We start from the raw sequence: 23,192 nt of genomic DNA, 5'->3' as shown, positions 1-23,192 counted from the left end.
TGCGTTGACCTACCTCAGCCACTGAATGGTTTAGCAGGCACTTCCTTGTATCAAGATCAAGACCAAGGTTAATGAGCAGGTTTTTTTTTTTTGGTTTTTTTTTGTATCAACTGGTGCCAGAAAGTTATGCACATTTGCATAAATCTTAATTCTTCCAGTACTTATCAGCTGCTATATGCTCCACAGGAAGTTCTCTTCTTTTTGAATTTCCCTTCTGTCTGACCACAGTGCTCTATAATGACACCCCTGTCCATGTCAGGAACAGTCCAGAGCAGGAGAGGTTTTCTATGGGGATTTTCTCCTACTCTGGACAGTTCCTAAAACAGAGGTGTCAGTAGAGAGAGCACTGTGGTCAGACAGAAAGGAAATTCAAAAAGAAAAGAACTTCCTGTGGATCATACAGAAGCTGATAAGTACTGGAAGGATTAAGATTTTTAAATAAAAGTAATTTTCTGGCACCAGATGACTTAAAAAAAAGTTTTCCAGTGGAGTACACCTTTAATGTCTATGAGGACTGCCAAGTAAAGTAGTCAGCTATCTAACAGTCTCTTAGACAGTGAGTAAAGGAGCAGTGTAATTGACAAGTGACCAATAATCCACTTTGACAGGATTGCAGGATGTGTGTTTTAGTGGTGGGACAAGTCCTTCAAAGAGAATGACTCCGTGTGATGCCTTATGTTCCATAGAGTACCCCTCCTACTTATGAGTTAAAGTCCAGTTTATTTCATGCACAAAATTATCTATCTATTCACACACATATATAGTATATATGAAAAAACAGTATAAGAAAATGACACCAACGCCATTTTAAACCAATGCAGTTCCAAGGTACAGATATTCTTTATTTAACATAGACTTACGCTTTCACATTGGCAGACTCCTGAGAGGTGCGGGTCATGGTCCTGGAGCGGAGCCTCTCTCCAGCCTGCTGGATCTCCTGAAGATTTCTTTCCACATGAGGCAACTCTGTTACTCCCTCAGTCTCTGCAGCCAACTGTTCTGCTTGCTGCAGCAGCTCTCCAAAACCCTCGATGTCCATCTTGGCGGCTTATTTTATAGAAGACATAATATGTCAAAATGTTTTAATACAATTTGTAATAATGTAACAACTCTGATTCTAGGACAGAGGAAAAAAACACTGGGCTACAGTTGCAAAAAAATAAAAAACTCAACTCTTTGGAGAGATTTATCAAAAACTGTGTAGAGGAAAATGAAGCAGTTGCCTATAGCAACCAGATTTTTATTTTTCTAGAGGCCTTTTTAAAAGTTAAAGAAGCACTTTGACTGGTTGCTATGGGCGACTGCTGCACTTTCCCTTTGCAAATGTTTTGATAAATCTCCACATAAGTACTTACGTGACTACAGTCATAGAAAAAAGGGCTCACACACACTGTTACTGCTCAAACTTCTTCTTTATATAATGATTTCTTCACAAGAAATGACTTTTCAACAATGTAACAAAGAAAAAAGCAGTGAATAATCACCCAGGTGGATACAGAGAGTCCGCACGATGTAATTGGAGAAATAGCCGATTTCTTAAGACTTCATAGTGCAGCTCCACTGCTCAGCTTCTCTGGCCGTCTCCATCCACATGAAGGACAGGTGAGTTTGATTGCTACGTTTCAGAGGTAACACCTCCTTTGTCAAGCATAGTGAACATACCCATCACCAACATATATAGTGTAAAACTCTCGCGAGATTTAACTCTACAAAGATATAGAACAAAAAATTACAAAACTGTTAAAAACAATATATATAGTTAGTCATAGAATATATCCTAGTTGTACTTTTATAGAAAAATATTAAAATTACAATTTTCATTAATCCTGTGGGGTTGTAACGCAATTTTTGTATCCAATGCACCTCACTCTTAAGTAACCTTGTCCTAATTTGTTCTTTGTTGTCTCCTTCAATGTTTTCCAACACTTGCCACCTTAATTCGTTAGTATTATGTCCTTTTTCAAAAAAATGCCATGCTACACTAGTTTCATATTTTGATTTTTGTTTTTGAGTATCCTCCACTGACTCTTTCTTATATGTGCGAATCGCACTTTTATGTTCATTTATTCTTTACATAACTCATCCCGCAGGGACATTTCAAAAAGTACACAACTTGACAGCTATTACAGGAATGCCATCCTTTCATTGGGATTTTGGTCCATTTCATCGGATGGGAGACCGTATCTCCCTTAATGATAGCACTGCAATTTTGGCATGACAAACATGCAAATGTCCCCGATTGTTTAGCTTTCAAAAAGTCTGTTTATCCATTTTCTTCTTTTTTAGATCTGCCCTTATCAAGTGGTTAGCAATTGATTTATTTTTCCTATAAACAAACCTGGGTCGCTCCCGGAACAGGCGACCTTTTTTGTCGTCTGCACCCAGCAGTCTCCAATATTTGCATATAGTTTTTGTACACCTGTCTTGTATTTGTTGCCAAAAGGTGCACAAGAATTTGGAGAGACCCCCGGGACGTCCTATCGTCTCGGGGGTCGACTCCATTTTGTGCCCTTTGGCAACCTATGTAGATAGCTATCTGCAAAAAATAGTTGCATCATTGCCGAATTGTCTACGTGATACAAATGAATTTCTTGATTGCCTAAAGGGGGTTAATGAAGATGTCCAAGATTGTTTACTGTGCACCCTAAATATAAAAAGCCTATATACCAACATCCAGACACAGGAGGGCATATTTGCCATAAAAGAACAACTTATTAAGGATAATCAATTGAGTAATACAAAAATCAAGTTTTTGATAGAATTGTTAGAAATTATTCTGTATAAGAACTATTTCAGATTTGGACAAGATTTTTTTCTTCAGAAACAGGGGACTTCGATGGGGTCCCCTGTGGTACCTAGTCTAGCTGATATTTTCATGTCCCAATTTGAAGAGAAGTTTGTGGGGGGTCATCACCTCAGTGAGAAGGTGAGGCAGTAGGTCTGCTATGTGGATGATGTCTTCGTCCTCTGGGCGGGCTCACAGCCTCAGCTCCTCGAATATGTAGAATATCTAAATAAGTGCCATGAATTGATAGAGTTTACATGTGAATCCAGGGACAAAGAAATTCACTACCTTTTTGTTAAAGAGACAGATCGTAACAATCTACTACATAGAGAAATCGGCCATGCGCCGCAAATATTTAAAGGTATCCCAAAAGGTCAGCTAATTCGTACTAAAAGAATTTGTAGTAAAGAGGAAGACTTTCTAAAAAACAAGGAAATAGTGATTAAAAAATTCACACAAAGAGGATATGACAAAAGAGAATTAGAACAAGCTAGTCAAGAGGTAGATCTATCAAGTGAAGATCTAAGAAGTAATAAAAAGAATAAAAAGAACATACATGATAATAAGATGAGTTTCTTTTCAACATATAATGGCCATTCAAAAATGATTTAAAAAAAACTATATGCAAATATTGGGGACTGCTGGGTGACGATAGGACGTCCCGGGGGTCTCTCCAAATTTTTGTGCACCTTTGGCAACAAATACAAGACAGGTGTACGAATTGATTATCCTTAATAAGTTGTTCTTTTATGGCAAATATGCTCTCCTGTGTCGGGATGTTGGTATATAGGCTTTTTATATTTAGGGTGCACAGTAAACAATCTTGGACATCTTCATTAACCCCCTTTAGGCAATCAAGAAATTCATTTGTATCACGTAGACAATTCGGCAATGATGCAACTATTTTTTGCAGATAGCTATCTACATAGGTTGCCAAATAGCACAAAATGGAGTCGACCCCCGAGACGATAGGACGTCCCGGGGGTCTCTCCAAATTCTTGTGCACCTTTGGCAACAAATACAAGACAGGTGTACAAAAACTATATGCAAATATTGGGGACTGCTGGGTGCAGACGACAAAAAAGGTCGCCTGTTCCGGGAGCGACCAAGGTTTGTTTATAGGAAAAATAAATCATTTGCTAACCACTTGATAAGGGAAGATCTAAAAAAGAAGAAAATGGATAAACAGACTTTTTTGAAAGCTAAACAATCAGGGACATTTGCATGTTTGTCATGCCAAAATTGCAGTGCTATCATTAAGGGAGATACGGTCTCCCATCCGATGAAATGGACCAAAATCCCAATGAAAGGATGGCATTCCTGTAATAGCTGTCAAGTTGTGTACTTTTTGAAATGTCCCTGCGGGATGAGTTATGTAAAGAATAAATGAACATAAAAGTGCGATTCGCACATATAAGAAAGAGTCAGTGGAGGATACTCAAAAACAAAAATCAAAATATGAAACTAGTGTAGCATGGGATTTTTTCAAAAAAGGACATAATACTAACGAATTAAGGTGGCAAGTGTTGGAAAACATTGAAGGAGACAACAAAGAACAAATTAGGACAAGGTTACTTAAGAGTGAGGTGCGTTGGATACAAAAATTGTGTACGTTGCAACCCCACAGGATTAATGAAAATTGTAATTTTTATATTTTTCAATAAAAGTACAACTAGGATATATTCTATGACTAACTATATATATTGTTTTTAACAGTTTTGTAATTTTTTGTTCTATATCTTTGTAGAGTTAAATCTCGCGAGAGTTTTACACTATATATGCTGGTGATGGGTATGTTCACTATGCTTGACAAAGGAGGTGTTATCTCTGAAACGTAGCAATCAAACTCACCTGTCCTTCATGTGGATGGAGACGGCCAGAGAAGCTGAGCAGTGGAGCTGCACTAGGAAGTCTTAAGAAATCGGCTATTTCTCCAATTACATCGTGCGGACTCTCTGTATCCACCTGGGTGATTATTCACTGCTTTTTTCTTTGTTACATTGTTGAAAAGTCATTTCTTGTGAAGAAATCATTATATAAAGAAGAAGTTTGAGCAGTAACAGTGTGTGTGAGCCCTTTTTTCTATGACTGTATACACACTGGGAATAGAGCACCCAGTCACCACACTGATACACCCTGAGACGTATGTCCCTTCCCTTTTATTAATGTTTGGACTATTTACGTGACTAAGCATTGCTGGAACAAAAAATGAATGGAGCCCTGTGCATGTACGGTGCACTACATCAATCCCAGGGACATGCCACCCCTGTTTTACAGATCAGTGGGGTTCCCAGGAATGTATTTGAATACTACTTAAAAAAAGACAAACAATGCCTGGTTCTCAAGAAAGCCTTTCAGAAGTAATTTTATAAAAGTGCATAAAACTAGAAAAGTCTTGCTAAACATTGTACAAATAAGGGGCAATCAGGGCTGTTGCAACTTTTCCCCAAAAAAATTGCATCCTGTTAAAATCACTCCAGGAGCACAAGTGTTACAGCATAGGACCCTCAGAGCTGACCATAACCCCTCTGTGTGACTGAAAATAATAATAATCAAACAGCAGAGAGCTGTGGGGCATAGTGTTGGAACACTGTACTTCTGACCTGTCAGGTCCTGGGGCTCCAGAGACCTTACAGGCTCCCTATAAAGTTTATGTATGCTTTATGGGTTCACTAACTTTTTTCTCGCAACTGTATGTCTACACCACACTCAGAGAACACATATAAACGGAACCCTGTGGCCCATTTACCTGACCAAAGCACCTTTATGGTACAGTCACAAATGCCGTATTTTGAGCTGCATATTTTCCTACCCATTTAACCTCTTAAGGGTGAAGGGAGTACATGTACGACCTTGTTCCGCTCCCCTTTTATGACACACGCTCAGGAGCTGAGTGTGCGTCATAGCGGGATGACCCGTGGCTAATGCTGGACATCACTGATTGTGGTGAAGCTCAGCATTAACCCCTTAGATGCCACGATCAAAGTTGATTTCAGCATCTAAAATTAAAAAAACAAAACAATCCCAGCTGCTTAGTCGGGCTGACTGTGGTGTCCCAATCAGCTGAGAGGACGGCAGGAGGGCCATGTACATGGATATAGTGATGTGTACATGGATATAGTGAGTGTATATATAATGCGTGAGGTGTACATGGATATAGTGAGTGTATATATAATGCGTGAGGTGTACATGGATATAGTGAGTGTATATATAATGCGTGAGGTGTACATGGATATAGTGAGTGTATATATAATGCGTGATGTGTACATGGATATAGTGAGTGTATATATAATGCGTGATGTGTACATGGATATAGTGAGTGTATATATAATGCGTGATGTGTACATGGATATAGTGAGTGTATATATAATGCGTGATGTGTACATGGATATAGTGAGTGTATATATAATGCGTGATGTGTACATGGATATAGTGAGTGTATATTTAATGCGTGATGTGTACATGGATATAGTGAGTGTATATATAATGCGTGATGTGTACATGGATATAGTGAGTGTATATATAATGCGTGATGTGTACATGGATATAGTGAGTGTATATATAATGCGTGATGTGTACATGGATATAGTGAGTGTATATATAATGCGTGATGTGTACATGGATATAGTGAGTGTATATATAATGCGTGATGTGTACATGGATATAGTGAGTGTATATATAATGCGTGATGTGTACATGGATATAGTGAGTGTATATATAATGCGTGATGTGTACATGGATATAGTGAGTGTATATATAATGCGTGATGTGTACATGGATATAGTGAGTGTATATATAATGCGTGATGTGTACATGGATATAGTGAGTGTATATATAATGCGTGAGGTGTACATGGATATAGTGAGTGTATATATAATGCGTGAGGTGTACATGGATATAGTGAGTGTATATATAATGCGTGATGTGTACATGGATATAGTGAGTGTATATATAATGCGTGATGTGTACATGGATATAGTGAGTGTATATATAATGCGTGATGTGTACATGGATATAGTGAGTGTATATATAATGCGTGATGTGTACATGGATATAGTGAGTGTATATATAATGCGTGATGTGTACATGGATATAGTGAGTGTATATATAATGCGTGATGTGTACATGGATATAGTGAGTGTATATATAATGCGTGATGTGTACATGGATATAGTGAGTGTATATATAATGCGTGATGTGTACATGGATATAGTGAGTGTATATATAATGCGTGATGTGTACATGGATATAGTGAGTGTATATATAATGTGTGATGTGTACATGGATATAGTGAGTGTATATATAATGCGTGATGTGTACATGGATATAGTGAGTGTATATATAATGCGTGATGTGTACATGGATATAGTGAGTGTATATATAATGCGTGATGTGTACATGGATATAGTGAGTGTATATATAATGTGTGATGTGTACATGGATATAGTGAGTGTATATTTATTACTATTCACACGAGTCACTAGGACGTGAGAGTGAATAGTAATATTCAAATAATGGGCAGGAATAGTGATTCATACAGGAGGAGGCTGGGAAGCAGGAGCAGCCTCCATTGTGCAGCGAAGCTGCTCTGCATTTAATCTACAGGGGACAATGGCCGACATTTATCGTTGTCTTTAGACAGTTTTTTGTGTCTAAAAAGTGGCAAAAAAAAAGGCTCAAGCAGGGTTTTTTGCGCCTTTTTGTTTACACATTTCTGCTGATTTTGAGTTACAATCCACTGATTTTGGCAATACACATGTTATGGAAGGGTTTTATAAACTGCGCCTTTTTGTGAAAAGGAGCAAAAAAGACGCAAAGCCACTGAAAAGTCTCTAAAACTACACCAGCCCAGACTTAGCTTAGCTTTTTGGTGTATGTGAAGAGAGAAAATTCAGAAAATGTGACCTGCACAAAATTTATCAAATGCTCTGCGCCCATTTAATAAATTTGGTTCTCCTACACATTATCAGCACACAAAAAAAGGTGTAAAGAAATGCTTCACTTACACTACAATGATAAATGTGGGCCTCTATCTTCTAAACTACTGGACGAATCTATGTACGTTCTACCTTTTTCTACTCCAGTTCACCCGGCACTATGACCCAGCGTATTGGGTTTAGTGCAGGTGAACAGACTGTCAGTTTCCCTTTAAGTCCTTGGGTACATTGTGGGGCGTTATTATGTCCGAGCAACACAGTGTGTCACACCATTACGTCCTGGCAGCACAGCCTGTGTCACTATTATATCCTGGCAGCACAGCGTGTGGCCCTATTATATCCTGGCAGCACAGCGTGTGTCACTATTATATCCTGGCAGCACAGCGTGTGGCCCTATTATGTCCTGGCAGCACAGCGTGTGGTCCTATTATATCCTGGCAGCACAGTGTGTGGCACTATTATATCCTGGCAGCACAGTGTGTGGCACTATACTATCCTGGCAGCACAGTGTATGGCACTATTATATCCTGGCAGCACAGTGTATGGCACTATTATATCCTGGCAGCACAGCGTGTGTCACTATTATATCCTGGCAGCACAGCGTGTGGCCCTATTATATCCTGGCAGAACAGTGTGTGGCCCTATTATATCCTGGCAGCACAGTGTGTGGCACTATTATATCCTGGCAGCAGTGTATGGCACTATTATATCCTGGCAGCACAGTGTGTGGCCCTATTATATCCTGGCAGCACAGTGTGTGGCCCTATTATATCCTGGCAGCACAGTGTGTGGCCCTATTATATCCTGGCAGCACAGTGTGTGGCCCTATTATATCCTGGCAGCACAGTGTGTGGCCCTATTATATCCTGGCAGCACAGCGTATGTCAACACTTTAGCCTGGAAGCACAGCATATGTCACCATGATATCCTGAAAGTGTAGTTTGTGTGTGTGGCACCTTTATATCCTGGCAGCACAGCATATGGCACCCTGATATCCTGGCAGTGTAGTGTGCGGTACTATTATATCCTGGTGGAACAGTGTCCTGCACTATTATACCCTGGTGGCATGTACAGTATATAGTGCTTTATAATTGCCCCCCCGTAATTTTGTCATGGCCCCCAGTGTGCTCCCCTAAAATATAAAAGCTGGAGACGCCACTGCACAGGGACCAGCAAGGCGCCGCAGTGTACTAACAGACATCAGAGTGGCCGCGATGTCTGGATACACTGCGCATGCGTACGGTGACTTGCTCTTCCCTGTGTGGCTGTGCATAGCAGCAGATTGCCGCTGCGAACAGGACATGGAGGGGAAACAGCTGGAGACACACTATAAGGTCCCGTCATCGGCATAAAACACGCTGCAGATCCATTACATGTAATCCTGCCCTTAAAAACGAACTATAGTCATTCCTAAAATAGTTATGTATTGTTATGTATAGATTCCCGGAGGGGGGGGGGGTGATCATATACCTTTTTACAATTTGTTGATCGCCCCCCCCATATTTCAGAGTTATGGGGTATTTTATTCTCATCTGACAGTTCCCAGACCAGTCAGATGGGTGTGCATAGTTCTGATGCACTGGATGTATAGGTGGGCTTGTCAGGCCAGGGGTGTGAATACTTTTTTCCCTGCAGAACGATCTTCCATCGCTTCCAGATGATTACAACCAGATTGATGCATTCATTTTCTAAACTGCCATACCAGCGGTCTTCAGTTGTTGCAAAACTACAACTCCCAGAATGCCCGGACAGAGTTGTAGTTTTGCAACAGCTGTAGGTGCAGTTTGGAGACCACTATTCCTGTCAGGACCCTTCGCCCCGCCTCTCCTCCACACACCATGCCTCTTCTACCTCATGCCTTCTCATTTCCCCTATAGCTCAATCTTCCAGCACTTTCCGCTATGAACTGCTGGGATTTATAGTTCTAGCACAACCTGAGAGATACAAAGTGTGGCCTACAGACGCTCCTCAACTCGCCCGGCATGCCCATACCTCTTCTCCGGTGCTCTCCTCCCGCTCTCAAGCCGCTATCCTCTGATTGGTCCGTGCGCCCCGTCCAGCATGCATTTCGATTCAAAAACTTTATTGACACTTGGAAGGTATAGCAGAACAAAGCTTGTGGCGTGCACGGTTGTGGACAGGTCGTCGACACGTGTGAGGTACTCAGTGTAGACTTTACCTCACTCATAAACATAAGACGTTTTATACACATTTCTGTATATTGGTGGAAATGAAAAGACGCTGCCCATGAACGTAGTCTAGCTATGTTCACACTAAGGGAGATTTATCAAAAACTGCAGAGGAAGAGTGGTGCAATTGCCCATAGCAACCAATCAGCTGGCTTCTTTCATTTTTAACCCCTTAAGGACTCAGGGTTTTTCCGTTTTTGCACTTTCGTTTTTTCCTCCTTACCTTTTAAAAATCATAACCCTTTAAATTTTCCACCTAAAAATCCATATTATGGCTTATTTTTTGCGTCGCCAATTCTACTTTGCATTGACATTAGTCATTTTACCCAAAAATGCACGGCGAAACGGAAAAAAAATCGTGCGACAAAATCGAAGAAAAAACGCCATTTTGTAACTTTTGGGGGCTTCTGTTTCTACGCAGTGCATATTTCGGTAAAAATGACACCTTATCATTATTCTGTAGGTCCATACGGTTAAAATGATACCCTACTTATATAGGTTTGATTTTGTCGTACTTCTGGAAAAAATCATAACTACATGCAGGAAAATTTATATGTTTAAAAATGTCATCTTCTGACCCCTATAACTTTTTTATTTTTCCACGTACAGGGCGGTATGATGACTCATTTTTTGCGCCGTGATCTGAAGTTTTTATCGGTATGATTTTTGTTTTGATCGGACTTTTTGATCACCTTTTATAAAATTTTTTAATGGTATAAAAAGTGACCAAAATACGCTTTTTTGGACTTTAGAATTTTTTTGCGCGTACGCCATTGACCGTGCGGTTTAATTAATGATATATTTTTATAGTTCGGACATTTACGCACGCGGCGATACCACATATGTTTTTTTTTTTACACTGTTATTTTTTTTATGGGAAAAGGGGGGTGATTCAAACTTTTATTAGGGAAGGGGTTAAATGACCTTTATTAACACTTTTTTTTACATTTTTTTTGCAGTGTTATAGGTCCCATAGGGACCTATAACTTCACACACTGATCTCCTATGCTGATCACTGGCGTGTATTAACACGCCTGTGATCAGCATTATCGGCGCTTGACTGCTCCTGCCTGGATCTCAGGCACGGAGCAGTCATTCGTCGATCGGACACCGAGGAGGCAGGTAAGGGCCCTCCCGGTGTCCGGTCAGCTGTTCGGGACGCCGCGATTTCACCGCAGCGGTCCCGAACAGCCCGACTGAGCAGCCGGGTCAGTTTCACTTTAGAAGCGGCGGTCAGCTTTGACCGCCGCTTCTAAAGGGTTAATACCGCACATCGCCGCGATCGGCGATGTGTGGTATTAGCCGCGGGTCCCGGCCGTTGATGAGCGCCGGGACTGACGTGATATGATGCAGGATCGCGGCGCGATCCCGCTTCATATTGCGGGAGCCGGCGCAGGACGTAAATATACGTCCTGCGTCGTTAAGGGGTTAAAGGGGTAGTCCAGTGGTGAAAAACTTATCCTAAGGATAAGGGATGAGTTTGAGATCGCGGGGGTCCGACTGCTGGGGCCCCCTGCGATCCCTCTGTACGGGGCCCCGGCTCTCCGGCCAGATAGCGGGTGTCGACCACCGCACGAAGCGGCGGCTGACACGCACCCTCAATACATCACTATGGCAGAGCCGGAGATTGCTGAAGGCAGCGCTTCGGCTCTGCCATAGAGTTGTATTGAGGGGGCAGTCGCCCACCGCTTCGTGCAGAGGTCAACACGCCCCCTTCCCGCGGGCTGTCGGGGTTCTGTACAGGAGATCTCGGGGGGGCCCCAGCGGTCCGACCCCCCGCGATCTGCAACTTATCCCCTAACCTTAGGAAAGGGGAAAAGTTGTTCACCACTGGACTACTCCTTTAAGGACCATGGGTTTTTCCGTTTTTGCACTTTCGTTTTTTCCTCCGCACCTTTTAAAAATCATTACCCTTCCAATTTTTCACCTAAAAATCCATATGATGGCTTATTTTTTGTGCCACCAATTCTACTTTGCAGTGACATCAGTCATTTTACCCAAAAATCTACAACGAAACCGGAAAAAAAATTATTGTGCGATGAAATTGAAGAAAAAACGCCATTTTGTAACTTTTGGGGGCTTCCGTTTCTACGCAGTACATTTTTCATTAAGAAGGACACCTTCTCTTTATTCTGTAGGTCCATACGATTAAAATGATACCCTACTTATATAGGTTGGATTTTGTCATACTTCTGGAAAAAATCATAACTACATGCAGGAAAATGTATACGTATAAAATTGTCATCTTCTGACCCCTATAACTTTTTTTTTTTTTACGGCATATGGGGCGGTATGAGAGCTCATTTTTTGTGCCATGATCTGAAGTTTTTAGTGGTACCATATTTGTATTGATCGGACTTTTTAATCGCTTTTTATTCATTTTTTCATGATATAAATGTGACCAAAAATATGTTATGGACTTTGGAATTTTTTTGCGCGTACACCATTGACCGTGCGGTTTAATTAATGATATATTTTTATAGTTTGGACATTTACGCACGCGGCGATACCACATATGTTTATATTTATTTACATGTTTTTGTTTTTTATTGGAAAAGGGGGGTGATTTGGACTTTTATTAGGGAAAGGGTTAAAGGGGTACTCCGGTGCTTAGACATCTTATACCCTATCCAAAGGATAGGGGATAAGATGCATGATCGCGGGAGTCCCGCCGCTGGGGACCCCCGTGATCTTGCACGCGGCACCCTGTTTGTAATCAGTCCCCAGAGCGTGTACGCTCCAGGTCTGATTACCGGCGACCACAGGGCCGACGGCGTGTGACGTCACACCTCCGCCCCTAAATGCAAGCCTATGGGAGGGGGCGTGACAGCTATCATGCCCCCTCCCGTAGGCTTGCATTGAGGGGCAGAGCGTGACGTCACACGCCGCCCGCCCTGTGGTCGCCGGTAATCAGACCCGGAGCGAACACGCTCCGGGGACTGATTACAAACAGGGTGCCGCGTGCAAGATCACGGGGGTCCCCAGCGGCCTGACTCCCGCGATCAGGAATCTTATCCCCTATCCTTTGTCTAAGCACCAGAGTACCCCTTTAATTTTTTTTTACACTTTTTTTTTTGCAGTGTTATAGCTCCAATAGGGGGCTATAACTCTGCACACACTGATCTTATATAGCCATAGCTTTGCATTGATCAGTGTTATCGGCAGTTGATTGATCAAGCCTGCCGGAGGAAGGTAAGAGGACCTCCGCTCGCGTCCCAGCTGATCGGGACACCGCATTTTCACTGCGGTGGTCCCGATCAGCTCCACTGAGCAACCGGGAAGGTTTCACTTTCATTTTAGATGTGTCGTTCAACTTTGAACGCCGCGTCTAAAGGGTTAATAGCGCGCGGCACCGCGATCGCTGCCACGCGCTGTTAGTCCCGAGTCCCGGCTTCAGATACATGCCGGGACCAATCCGATATGACACGGGGTCACCGCGTGACCCTGCGTTATATAGCGGGAGCCGGCCACGGACGTAAATATATGTCCTTGGTCATTAAGGGGTTAAAGAGGCCTGTGAAAAATGAAAAGCAATCTGATTGGTTGCTATGGAAAGACTCTTCCTCTGGACAGGTTTTGATAAATCTCCTCCACTGGGTTTATGTTTAACCCCTTAAGGCTAAGTTTCTAGTTGTTTTTTTGTGCTGAGTTTTTTGGGTAGAAAAAAACTTCTGAAAAACCGCCAGTGCAATTTCCTGTGTCTGGCGTTTTTTCTAGCTTTTTTTCATTTGTGTGGAAATTGGATCTTGGGAGTTTTTTTTGTTACCCAAAATTTGTAGTGCTGGGGACTTGGGTTCAAATCCCACTAAGAACAACAATAAATAAAGCGTTATTATTATTATAATAACGTCAGCAGAGAGCACTGTGCTCGTGATGTCATCAGAGAGCATTCCAAAAAGAAACAAATTTCCTCTGTAGTATTCAGCAGCTAATAAGTACAGGAAGGATTAAGATTTTTTAATAGAAGTAATTTACAAATATGTTTAACTTTCTGCCACCAGTTGATTTAAAAGAAAAAAGGTTTTCACAGGAGTACCCCTTTAACTGCAAGTACTACTACTCCCAACATGGAGCATACTCTGCTCCATGCTGGGAGCAGTAGTACCTGCATTAATAGACAGATCGCAGTGAGTTTAACTTCTGACACCTGCTGCTATCTGTCTATTAATGCAGATACTACAGCTCCCAGCATGAAGCAGAGTGCGCTCCATGTTTGGAGCTGTAGTACCTGCAGTTAAGGAAAGATCACAGTGGATGTCACTCACTACTGACACCCGCTGTGATCCTCCTGTATAATGTATAGATGCGGCCGCTCTTCTATAGTCCCCTGCACGGCCGTATATATACACATATTCATATATCCCACAGAGAGTTGTGATTGGCTGGAACCATCTGGCCAATCACAGCTCTCTGCGGGAAATATGAATGGGTGTATATATACGTCAGTGCAGGGGACCATAGAAGAGCGGTTGGCCGAATCTATACATTATACAGGAGGATCGCAACGGTGATCTGTACTTCTACTCCCATTATGGAACAGTGTGTTCCATGCTGGGAGTAGTAGTACTACCTAAAAAAAAATTAAAAATAAAGAAAAAAAGTGAAAAACACACACACACTACATTTTTATTATTGTCGGCTACATTTTTAGGTTCCCGCCCGCCAGTGCCGGACTGGCTTGGCGGGATACAGGGAAAATTCCCGATGGGCCGCTCACCCTGGGGCTGGCAATATATAAAAACAGGTCAGTCTGATGGTGCCTGAGCAATTCAGGCACCATCAGGCTGACCCGTTTTTATATATTCAGCGCGGCTGTGGCACAGTGTGGTCGGGCCGCCCATGCACACTACACTACACTAGCATACAAGGGCCTGATACTAGTATCAGGCCCTTATATGCAGAGCAGCAGCGGCCGCATAGTGAAAGAGCTATAAGCTCCGGCTAGCATGGTGGAACGGGAGCTGTCAGCGGTCCTGCTCCACCACTCCGTCACCTTTCTCACACACTGCGGGCAGCGACTGCTCCGTTCTTGAAGTGTCAGTGACAGCCGCAGGGACGCCATCCACGGCAGGCCGGCGCAATGACATCACATCATCGTGCCGGTGCCCGGAAATCACGTCCCCGCGGCTGTTACTGACACTTCAAGAACGGAGCAGCCGCAGCCCGCAGCATGTGAGAAAGGTGAGGGGTGTGAGAAGGGGGGAAGCAAATGATAAGTGAGGGGCACATGTCAGGGGGGGCATTATATATGAGGGGCACATGTCAGGGGCAATTGTATGTGGGGGCAAATGACAGGACCCCCCCATGTCATGTGCCCATATAATGCCCCCCTTTCTGGTATGAGTTTATTTGAAAGAAAATGTTTTCCACCGGAGTACCCCTTTAAGTCATTCTGGGAGCTGTAGTTTTAAATGGTGAAGACTTCTTTAGCACTTTCCCATTCTGTGGCAATTGGTATATTTGATTACTATACTGGATTTTTTCACAATGTGCTACACCAGTGGCGTCTGTCACAACTGGCCAAAAAATTACTTTGGGAAGGGGGGGGGGGGGGCGTGTAGGTATGTGGTGACAGTATTTTCTACCGCATCGGGTGACACCAACCCTAGCAACACCACTGGCTGTATTGTATGGGTGACATTATATTTATATATATATATTAATAAACAAATTAATATAGATGTGTGTGTATATAGAGAGAGAGGAGGAATCACTGCAGCACATCTGTGTTTCTTGCTAAAATAAAAAGTGGGTTTTAATCCAACATGTGTAGAGTTACAGGCAACGTTTCTGCTGCTCACCCAGACAAAGGGGGAGATTTATCAAAACCTGTACTGAGGAAAAGTTGCCCAGTTGCCCAAAGTAGCCAATCAGAATGCTGCTTTTATTTTTAAAAGGGCTTTTGCAAAAAAAAAAAAGCAGCGTTCTGATTGGCTGCTGTGGGCAACTTGGCAACTTTTCCTCAGGACAGGTTTTGATAAATCTCCCCCAATGTCTGGGTGAGCAGCAGAAACGTTGCCTGTAACTCTACACATGTTGGAATAAAACCCACTTTTTATTTTTTCTTTATAAAATTCGCTGTGGATTTGTGACCAGGATTTCTGCACTTGCCTGCACTCTTCAATGCATTCAGGTGCTGTTTTCTTGAAAAAACTATAAATACATATATATATATATATATATATATATATATATATATTATATATATACCGTATTTATCGGCGTATAACACGCACTTTTTAGGCTAAAATTTTTAGCCTAAAGTCTATGTGCGTGTTATACACCGATACACCCCCAGGAAAGGCAGGGGGAGAGAGGCCGTCGCTGCCCGCTTCTCTCCCCCTGCCTTTCCTGGGGGTCTAGAGCCCTTCTGCTGGCCCTTCTCTCCCCCCTGGCTATCGGCGCCGCTGCCCGTTCTGTCCCCCTGATGCGCCGATAGCCAGGGGGAGAGAAGCGGCGCCAACAGCCAGGGGGGAGAGAAGGGACAGAGGCACCCATTGCCAGCGCCGCTGCCCCGTTGCCTCCCCCCCGGTGGCATAATTACCTGGGTCGGGTCCGCGCTGCTGCAGGCCTCCGGCGTGCGTCCCCGGCGTCATTGCTATGCGCTGCACGGCGCGGCGCATGACGTCAGTGCGCCGCGCCGTGCATAGCAACGACGCAGGGGACGCGCGCCGGAGGCCTGCAGCAGCGTGGATCCGACCCAGGTAATTATGCCACCGGGGATGGGGGGAGGCAACGGGGCAGCGGCGCCAGCAATGGGTGCCGCTGCCCCTTCTCTCCCCCTGGCTGTCGGCGCCGCTTCTCTCCCCCTGGCTATCGGCGCCGGCACCGATAGTCAGGGGGACAGAACGGGCAGCGGCGCCGATAGCCAGGGGAGAGAGAAGGGCCGGCAGCAGGGCTCTAGACCCCAGGAAAGGCAGGGGGAGAGAAGCGGGCAGCGACGGCCTCTCTCCCCCTGCCTTTCCTGGTGGTGTATCGGGGTATACACGCGCACACACGCACCCTCATTTTACCATGGATATTTGGGTAAAAAACTTTTTTTACCCAAAAATCCTTGGTAAAATGAGTGTGCGTGTTATAGGCCGGTGCGTGGTATACCCCGATAAATATGGTGTATATATATATATATATATATATATATATATATATATATATATACATGCCGGCTGTTGGCTGGCACAATGACACAGTGCTGTGGGGCTGGTTTGCAATAATTTCCAGGGCTGGTTTTTGTCCCCAGTCCGGCCCTGCCGCCCGCCCACATAAATTGATCCCTGTTAAAGTAATAAAAATGTTGTTATAAAAAAGATACATTTCTTTAGATACAATTTTTTCCTTCACTACTGTATCTTTTATTTTAATGGTACCCTACGAAATTTCATCAAAAAAGGTATCTCCATCGCTTTTTTTGGATCGCTAAAGTCCAAAAAAGAATAAAAAACGCCTGCAAAAACGCCAAAGTTAAAACCCACATATCGTTTTTTTTTGGCGTTTTTTCAGTCCCATAGACTTCAATGGGAGAAAAACCCCACGATTTTGACTAAAAAAATCGCCAGTGGCTCAACGTGCTGCGATTACCAACAATCTGAAAAACGCCAAAAAAGAGTGAAAAAACGCCAAAAGGATTAAAAAAAACGCCAAAGTGAAAAACGATTTCTCATTAATTTACAGCTAACATCTGGCCGCAGCATTTTTTGGCCGAAAAAACGCCATGCGGCAGAACTGGCGTTTTTCTTGCCGTTTCCCCCCCCCCCCCCCCCCCCCCCCCAAAAAAAAAACAAGTAGAAACTTAGCCAAAGGAGTCATTGTTTTTCCGTTTTTGCTTTTTCTTTTTTTCCCTCATCACCTTCTAAAAATCATAACGCTTTAAATTTTGCACATAAAATTCTATATGATGGCTTATTTTTTGCGCAACCAATTCTACTTTGCAGTGACATTAGTCATCTTACCCAAAAATTCACAGCGAAACGGAAAAAAAATTCATTGTGCGACAAAATTGAAGAAAAAATGTCATTTTGTAATTTTTGGGGCTTCCGTTTCTATGCAGTACATTTTTCAGTAAAAATAACACCTTATCTTTATTCTGTAGGTCCATACGGTTAAAATGATACCCTACTTATATAGGTTTGATTTTGTCGTACTTCAGAAAAAAAATCATAACTACATGCAGGAAAATTTATACGTAAAAAATTCTCATCTTCTGACCCCCATAACTTTTTTTATTTTTCCGTGTACGGGCCGGTATGAGGGTTCATTTTTTGCGCCGTGTTCTGAAGTTTTTATCGGTACCATTTTTGTATTGATCGAACTTTTTGATCGCTTTTTAGTCATTTTTTCATGATATAAAAAGTTACCAAAAATACGCTATTTTTACATTTTGAGTTTTCATGCGTGTACGCCATTGACCGTGCGGTGTAAGTAACAATATATTTTTATAGTTCGGACATTTACGCACGTGGCAATACCACATATGTTTATTTTTATTTACACAGTTTTGTTTATGGGAAAAGGGGGGTGATTCAAACTTTTATTAGGGAAGGGGTTAAATGACCTTTATTAATTTTTTTTCACTTATAATTTTTTTTTTTTTGCAGTGTTATAGCTCCCATAACACTGATCTTTTATCCTTATCCCTGCAAAGCCATAGCTTTGCATGGGTCAGCATAATAGGGGTTGATTGCTCAAGCCTGCAGCTCAGGCTTGGAGCAATCAAATGCCGATCGGACGCGACGGAGCAAGGTAAGGGGGCCTCCGCTTGCGTCCTAGCTGATCAGGACATCACAATTTTATCGCGATAGTCCCGATCAACCTGACTGAGCTGCTGGGAAGCTTTTACTTTCGTTTTAGACGGGGCAATCAACTTTGATCGCCGCGTCTTAAGGGTTAATAGCGTGTGGCACAACGATCTGTGCCGCGCGCTATTAGCCCATAGTCCCGGCTATCATAAGTCTCTGGGACCGACCCGGTATGACAGCGTGACCCAGGGCGTACAGGTACGTCCTGCGTCCTTAAGAGATTAAGGACCAAGGCAATTTTCACTGTAGGACCAGAGAGTTTTTTGCACATCTGACCACTGTCACTTTAAGCATTTATAACTCTGGAATGTTTTTTCGTGACATATTCTACTTTATGTTAGTGGTAAAATTTTGTCGATACTTGCATAATTTCTTGGTGAAAAATTTCCAAATTTGATGAAAAAATAGAAAATTTAGCATCTTTCTAACTTTGAAGCTCTCTGCTTATAAGGAAAATTAATATTCCAAATAAATTATATATTGATTCACATATACAATATGTCTACTTTATGTTGCATCATAAAGTTGCCATGTTTTTACTTTTGGAAGACATCGGAGAGCTTCAAAGTTCAGCAGCAATTTTCCAATTTTTCACAAAATTTTCAAAATTGGAATTTTTCATGGACCAGTTCAGGTTGAAGGGCTTTCTTATTAAAAATACCACATACATGACCCCATTATAAAAACTGCACCCCTCAAAGTATTCAAAATGACATTCAGTAAGTGTGTTAACCCTTTAATTGTTTCACAGGAATAGTAGCAAAGTGAAGGAGAAAATTCAATATTCATGTTCTTGTAGACCCAGTTTATAATTTTTACAAGGGGTAAAAAGAGAAAAATCCTCTCGAGTAAGGAAACACCTCTCGAGTAAGGAAATACCTCATATGTGGATGTCAAGTGTTCGGCGGGCGCAGTAAAGGGTTCAGAAGGGAAGGAGCGACTTGGGATTTTGGAGAGTGAGTTTTTCTGAAATGGTTTTTGGGGGGCATGTCACATTTTGGAAGCCCCTATGGTGCCAGAACAGCAGAAACCCCCCCACATGGCATACCATTTTGGAACCTACACCCCTCAAGACACGTAACAAGGGGTCCAGTGAGCCTAGACACCCCACAGGTGTTTGACGATTTTTCCTTAAAGTCAGATGTGTAAATGAAAAATGTTTTTCTACTAAAGTGCAGTTTATTTCCCCAAATTTACCATTTTTACAAAGGGTAATGGGAGAAAATATCCCCCAAAATTTGTAACACCATCTCTTCTGAGTATGGAAATACCCCATGTTAGGGTGTAAAATGCTCTGCGGGCACACTACAATGCTCAGAAGAGAAGGAGTCACATTTGGAAATGTTTTTTGGGGGGCATGTCGCATTAAGGAAGCCCCTATGGTGCCAGAACAGAAAAAAAAAAAAAAAACACATGGCATACTATTTTGGAAACTACACCCCTCAAGGAACGTAACAAGAGGTACAGGGAGCCTTAATACCTCACAGGTGTTTGACGACTTTTTGTTAAAGTTGGTTGTGTAAATGAAAAAATAATTAGTTTTCGCTAAAATGCTGTTTTTTTCCCCAAATTTTACATTTTTATAAGGGGTAATAGGAGAAAATTACCCACAAAATTTATAACCCCATTTCTTCCGTGTATGGAAATACCACGTGTGTACGTCAAGTGCTCTGCTGGTGAACTACAATGCTCAGAAGAGAAGGAGCGCCATTGAGCTTTTGGAGAGTGAATTTGTTTGGAATGGAAGTCAGGGGCCATGTGCATTTACAGAGCCCCCGTGGTGCCAGCACAGTGGAACCCCCCCCCCACATGTGACCCCATTTTGGAAACTACACCCCTCACAGAATTTAATAAGGGGTGCAGTGAGTATTTACACCCCACTGGCGTTTGACAGAGCTTTGTAACAGTGGGCTATGCAAATGAAAAATTAAATTTTTCATTTTCACGGACCACTGTTCCAAAAATCTGTCAGACACCTGTGGGGTGGAAATGCTCACTGTACCCCTTATTACATTACATGAGGGGTGTAGTTTCCGAAATGGGGTCACATGTGGGTGGGTCCACTGTGCTGGCACCACAGGGGGCTTTGTAAACGCACATGAACTTCAATTCCGGACAACATTTTCTCTCCAAAAGCCCAATGGTGCTCCTTCTCTTCTGAGCATTGTAGTGTGCCAGCAGAGCACTTTACATCCACATATAGGGTATGTTCGTACTCAGAAGAAATGGGGTTACAAATTTTGGGGGGCTTTTTTTCCTACTTTCCCTTGTGAAAATGAAAAATTTAGGGTAACACCAGCATTTTAGTGAATTTTTTTTTCCCATCCAACTTTAATGAAAATTCTTCAAACACCTGTGGGGTGTTAAGGCTCACTATACCCCTTTTTACATTCCGTGAGGGGTGTAGTTTCCAAAATGGGGTCACATGTGGGTATTTATTTTTTTGCGTTTATGTCAGAACCGCTGTAAAATCAGCCACCCCTGTGCAAATCACCAATTTAGGCCTCAAGTGTACATAGTGCGCTCTCACTCCTGAGCCTTGTTGTGCGCCCGCAGAGCATTTTACGCCCATTTATGGGGTATTTCCATACTCAGGAGAAATTGCGTTACAAATTTTGTGGCTTCCGTAGGATCCAGGGAACCGCATCGCCGTCCTCTTCTGCAGCCAATCACCACTGCCGATCACCGCCTGCTGCCGCCGCCGATGGGTTAGTGGTTCTTCGTCGCCGGTCCCCTTCGGTTTCCCCATTCTGCCCCGCCTATTGTGGGTGGGTAGAACGGGGAAACCGAAAGTTAACCCCCCGCCCCGATCTGCTATTGGTCGTCGCTTCTTGACGACCAATAGCAGGGATAAGAGGGGGGGCACCCCTGCCACCTAACTCCTATCCCTTCAGGGGTATCGTGGGTGTCTTGGACAACCCCAATCCCCCTTATATTCCAGGTCACCATAGACCCGTATGACCCGGAATCAGCGTAAATCGCCAGTGTGAATTCACCGGCGATTTGTGGCGATCACCGACATGGGGGGGGGGGGGGGGTCTGATGACCCCCCCCCCCCCCCCCCCTGGGCATTTGCGTGGGGTGCTTGCTGATCGATATCAGCAGTCACCCCAGTCCGGTCCCTGCCCAGCGTGCGGTGGGGACCAAAATTCCCACGGGTGTACAGTTACGCCCTGGGTCCTTAACATTAATGAGATAATGTAAGCTAAAACCTGGTGAATTAGTGACATCTCTATATCCTATATGAATATGTTGCTGATAATATTATGACCAGTGGATTGCAACTCTATAAGAAGTTACTCCTTTTATTCTATTACTTAGTGGGGCCTACAAGCTTTTCCACCTATGTAATATATTGGATGAGTGGTGCCTACAGGCTCTTCCACCTAATTAATGTGTATAGATGAGTGGTAACCACAAGCTATCACCACTCACTATTGGTGGAGCATACAGGCTATTCCACCTTGCTAAGGCTAGAATTCCACTGAGATTTCCCCCCCCCCCAGCAAAAAAGCCAGGAAAACTGCCACGGATTTTCCTTGCATTTTGGAAGTTTTTCTGGCATTTTTCCTGGTGTATGGAAACAGCCAGTTTTGTCCCCTGTGGCAGTTTTCTCACTGTCTTCAGGTACCACTCAGTGGGTCGGATGCTGAGCGCCCTGTCCACAGAGTGTAAGGAGATGAGGAGTGATGTATAGCATATACAGGGTGCAGAGCATCACTACTCACCTCCCTCGGCCATATAGTATACAGGGGTGCATAGTGTACCCGTGTATACTTTACAGGAGCTGGGAATCCTGTCACCAGACTGACAGGACTCCCTGCTCCTATAGCCCCATTGGGCGGTATACAGAATATACAGCTATCTATAGATAGCTGTATATAGTGTATACAGAACAGGAGGTCCACTTACCTTCCTCGTTCCCTGTCCCCGTCGGGAGCCAGGCTAGTAAGGCTCTGTGAGGCTCTGTTCACATTGTCCGGTTTGTATAATGTGAACAGACTCTTCTGGCAGTGTCTTCCCAGATAGGGAGACTCCAGCTGTTGCTAAACTACAACTCCCAGCATGCCCAGACAGCCTTTGGCTGTCTGGGCATGCTGGGAGTTGTAGTTTTGCACCAATTGGAGGCTCCCTGTTTGGGTAGACATTGCATTATGGGGGCTCTCCCCAGCGGAAAGTGCCAAAAATGTACAAACCAATTTTTTCTTTCTTCTCGTTTCAGATCCGTGTATGCAGAGGATTACGGCGGATTAACTGGATTTTTTTCTTTTAATAAAATGGTGAACGAGGGCTGTGGGGGAGTATTTTTTTAAATACATTTTTTTTCCCAATGTGTTTTTTTATTGAATTTCCAGGCTTAGTAGTGGAAGACGGTCTTATTGAGGGAATCCATTACTAAGCCAGGGCTTAGCGTTAGCCCCAAAAACAGCTAGCGCTAACCCCCAATTATTACCCTGGTACCCACCACCACTGGGGTGGCGGGAAG

General features: G+C 43.2%; 2 protein-coding genes across 4 annotated transcripts in view; one reads left to right on the top strand and one right to left on the bottom strand.

Moving 5' to 3' along the window:
- The window catches only part of NUP93 (nucleoporin 93), a 69,921-nt gene extending 60,089 nt beyond the window's left edge, over nt 1-9,832 (bottom strand). The window contains exons 1-2 of one of the 3 annotated variants that reach the window (XM_056526194.1): nt 9,715-9,832; nt 861-1,047 (exon numbers count right to left, since the gene is read on the bottom strand). In XM_056526194.1, coding sequence (XP_056382169.1) covers nt 861-1,039 — 179 coding nt within the window. In that variant the 5' untranslated portion in view covers nt 1,040-1,047; nt 9,715-9,832. Of the gene's footprint in view, nt 1-860; nt 1,048-9,564; nt 9,691-9,714 lie in introns of those variants that run through there. The other 2 variants (XM_056526197.1, XM_056526196.1) reach the window with 2 other exon arrangements.
- Nucleotides 9,721-23,192, top strand: part of LOC130276601 (polycystic kidney disease protein 1-like 2) — a 264,668-nt gene continuing 251,196 nt past the window's right edge. Inside the window, exon 1 of the mRNA XM_056526192.1 lies at nt 9,721-9,881. Within this exon, the coding sequence (XP_056382167.1) occupies nt 9,784-9,881 (98 nt within the window). The 5' untranslated portion in view covers nt 9,721-9,783. The remainder of the gene's footprint in view (nt 9,882-23,192) is intronic.

Source organism: Hyla sarda, chromosome 6, assembly GCF_029499605.1.
Source record: "Hyla sarda isolate aHylSar1 chromosome 6, aHylSar1.hap1, whole genome shotgun sequence".
Lineage (NCBI taxonomy): Eukaryota > Metazoa > Chordata > Amphibia > Anura > Hylidae > Hyla > Hyla sarda.
This window is presented reverse-complemented; position numbering and strand designations above follow the sequence as displayed.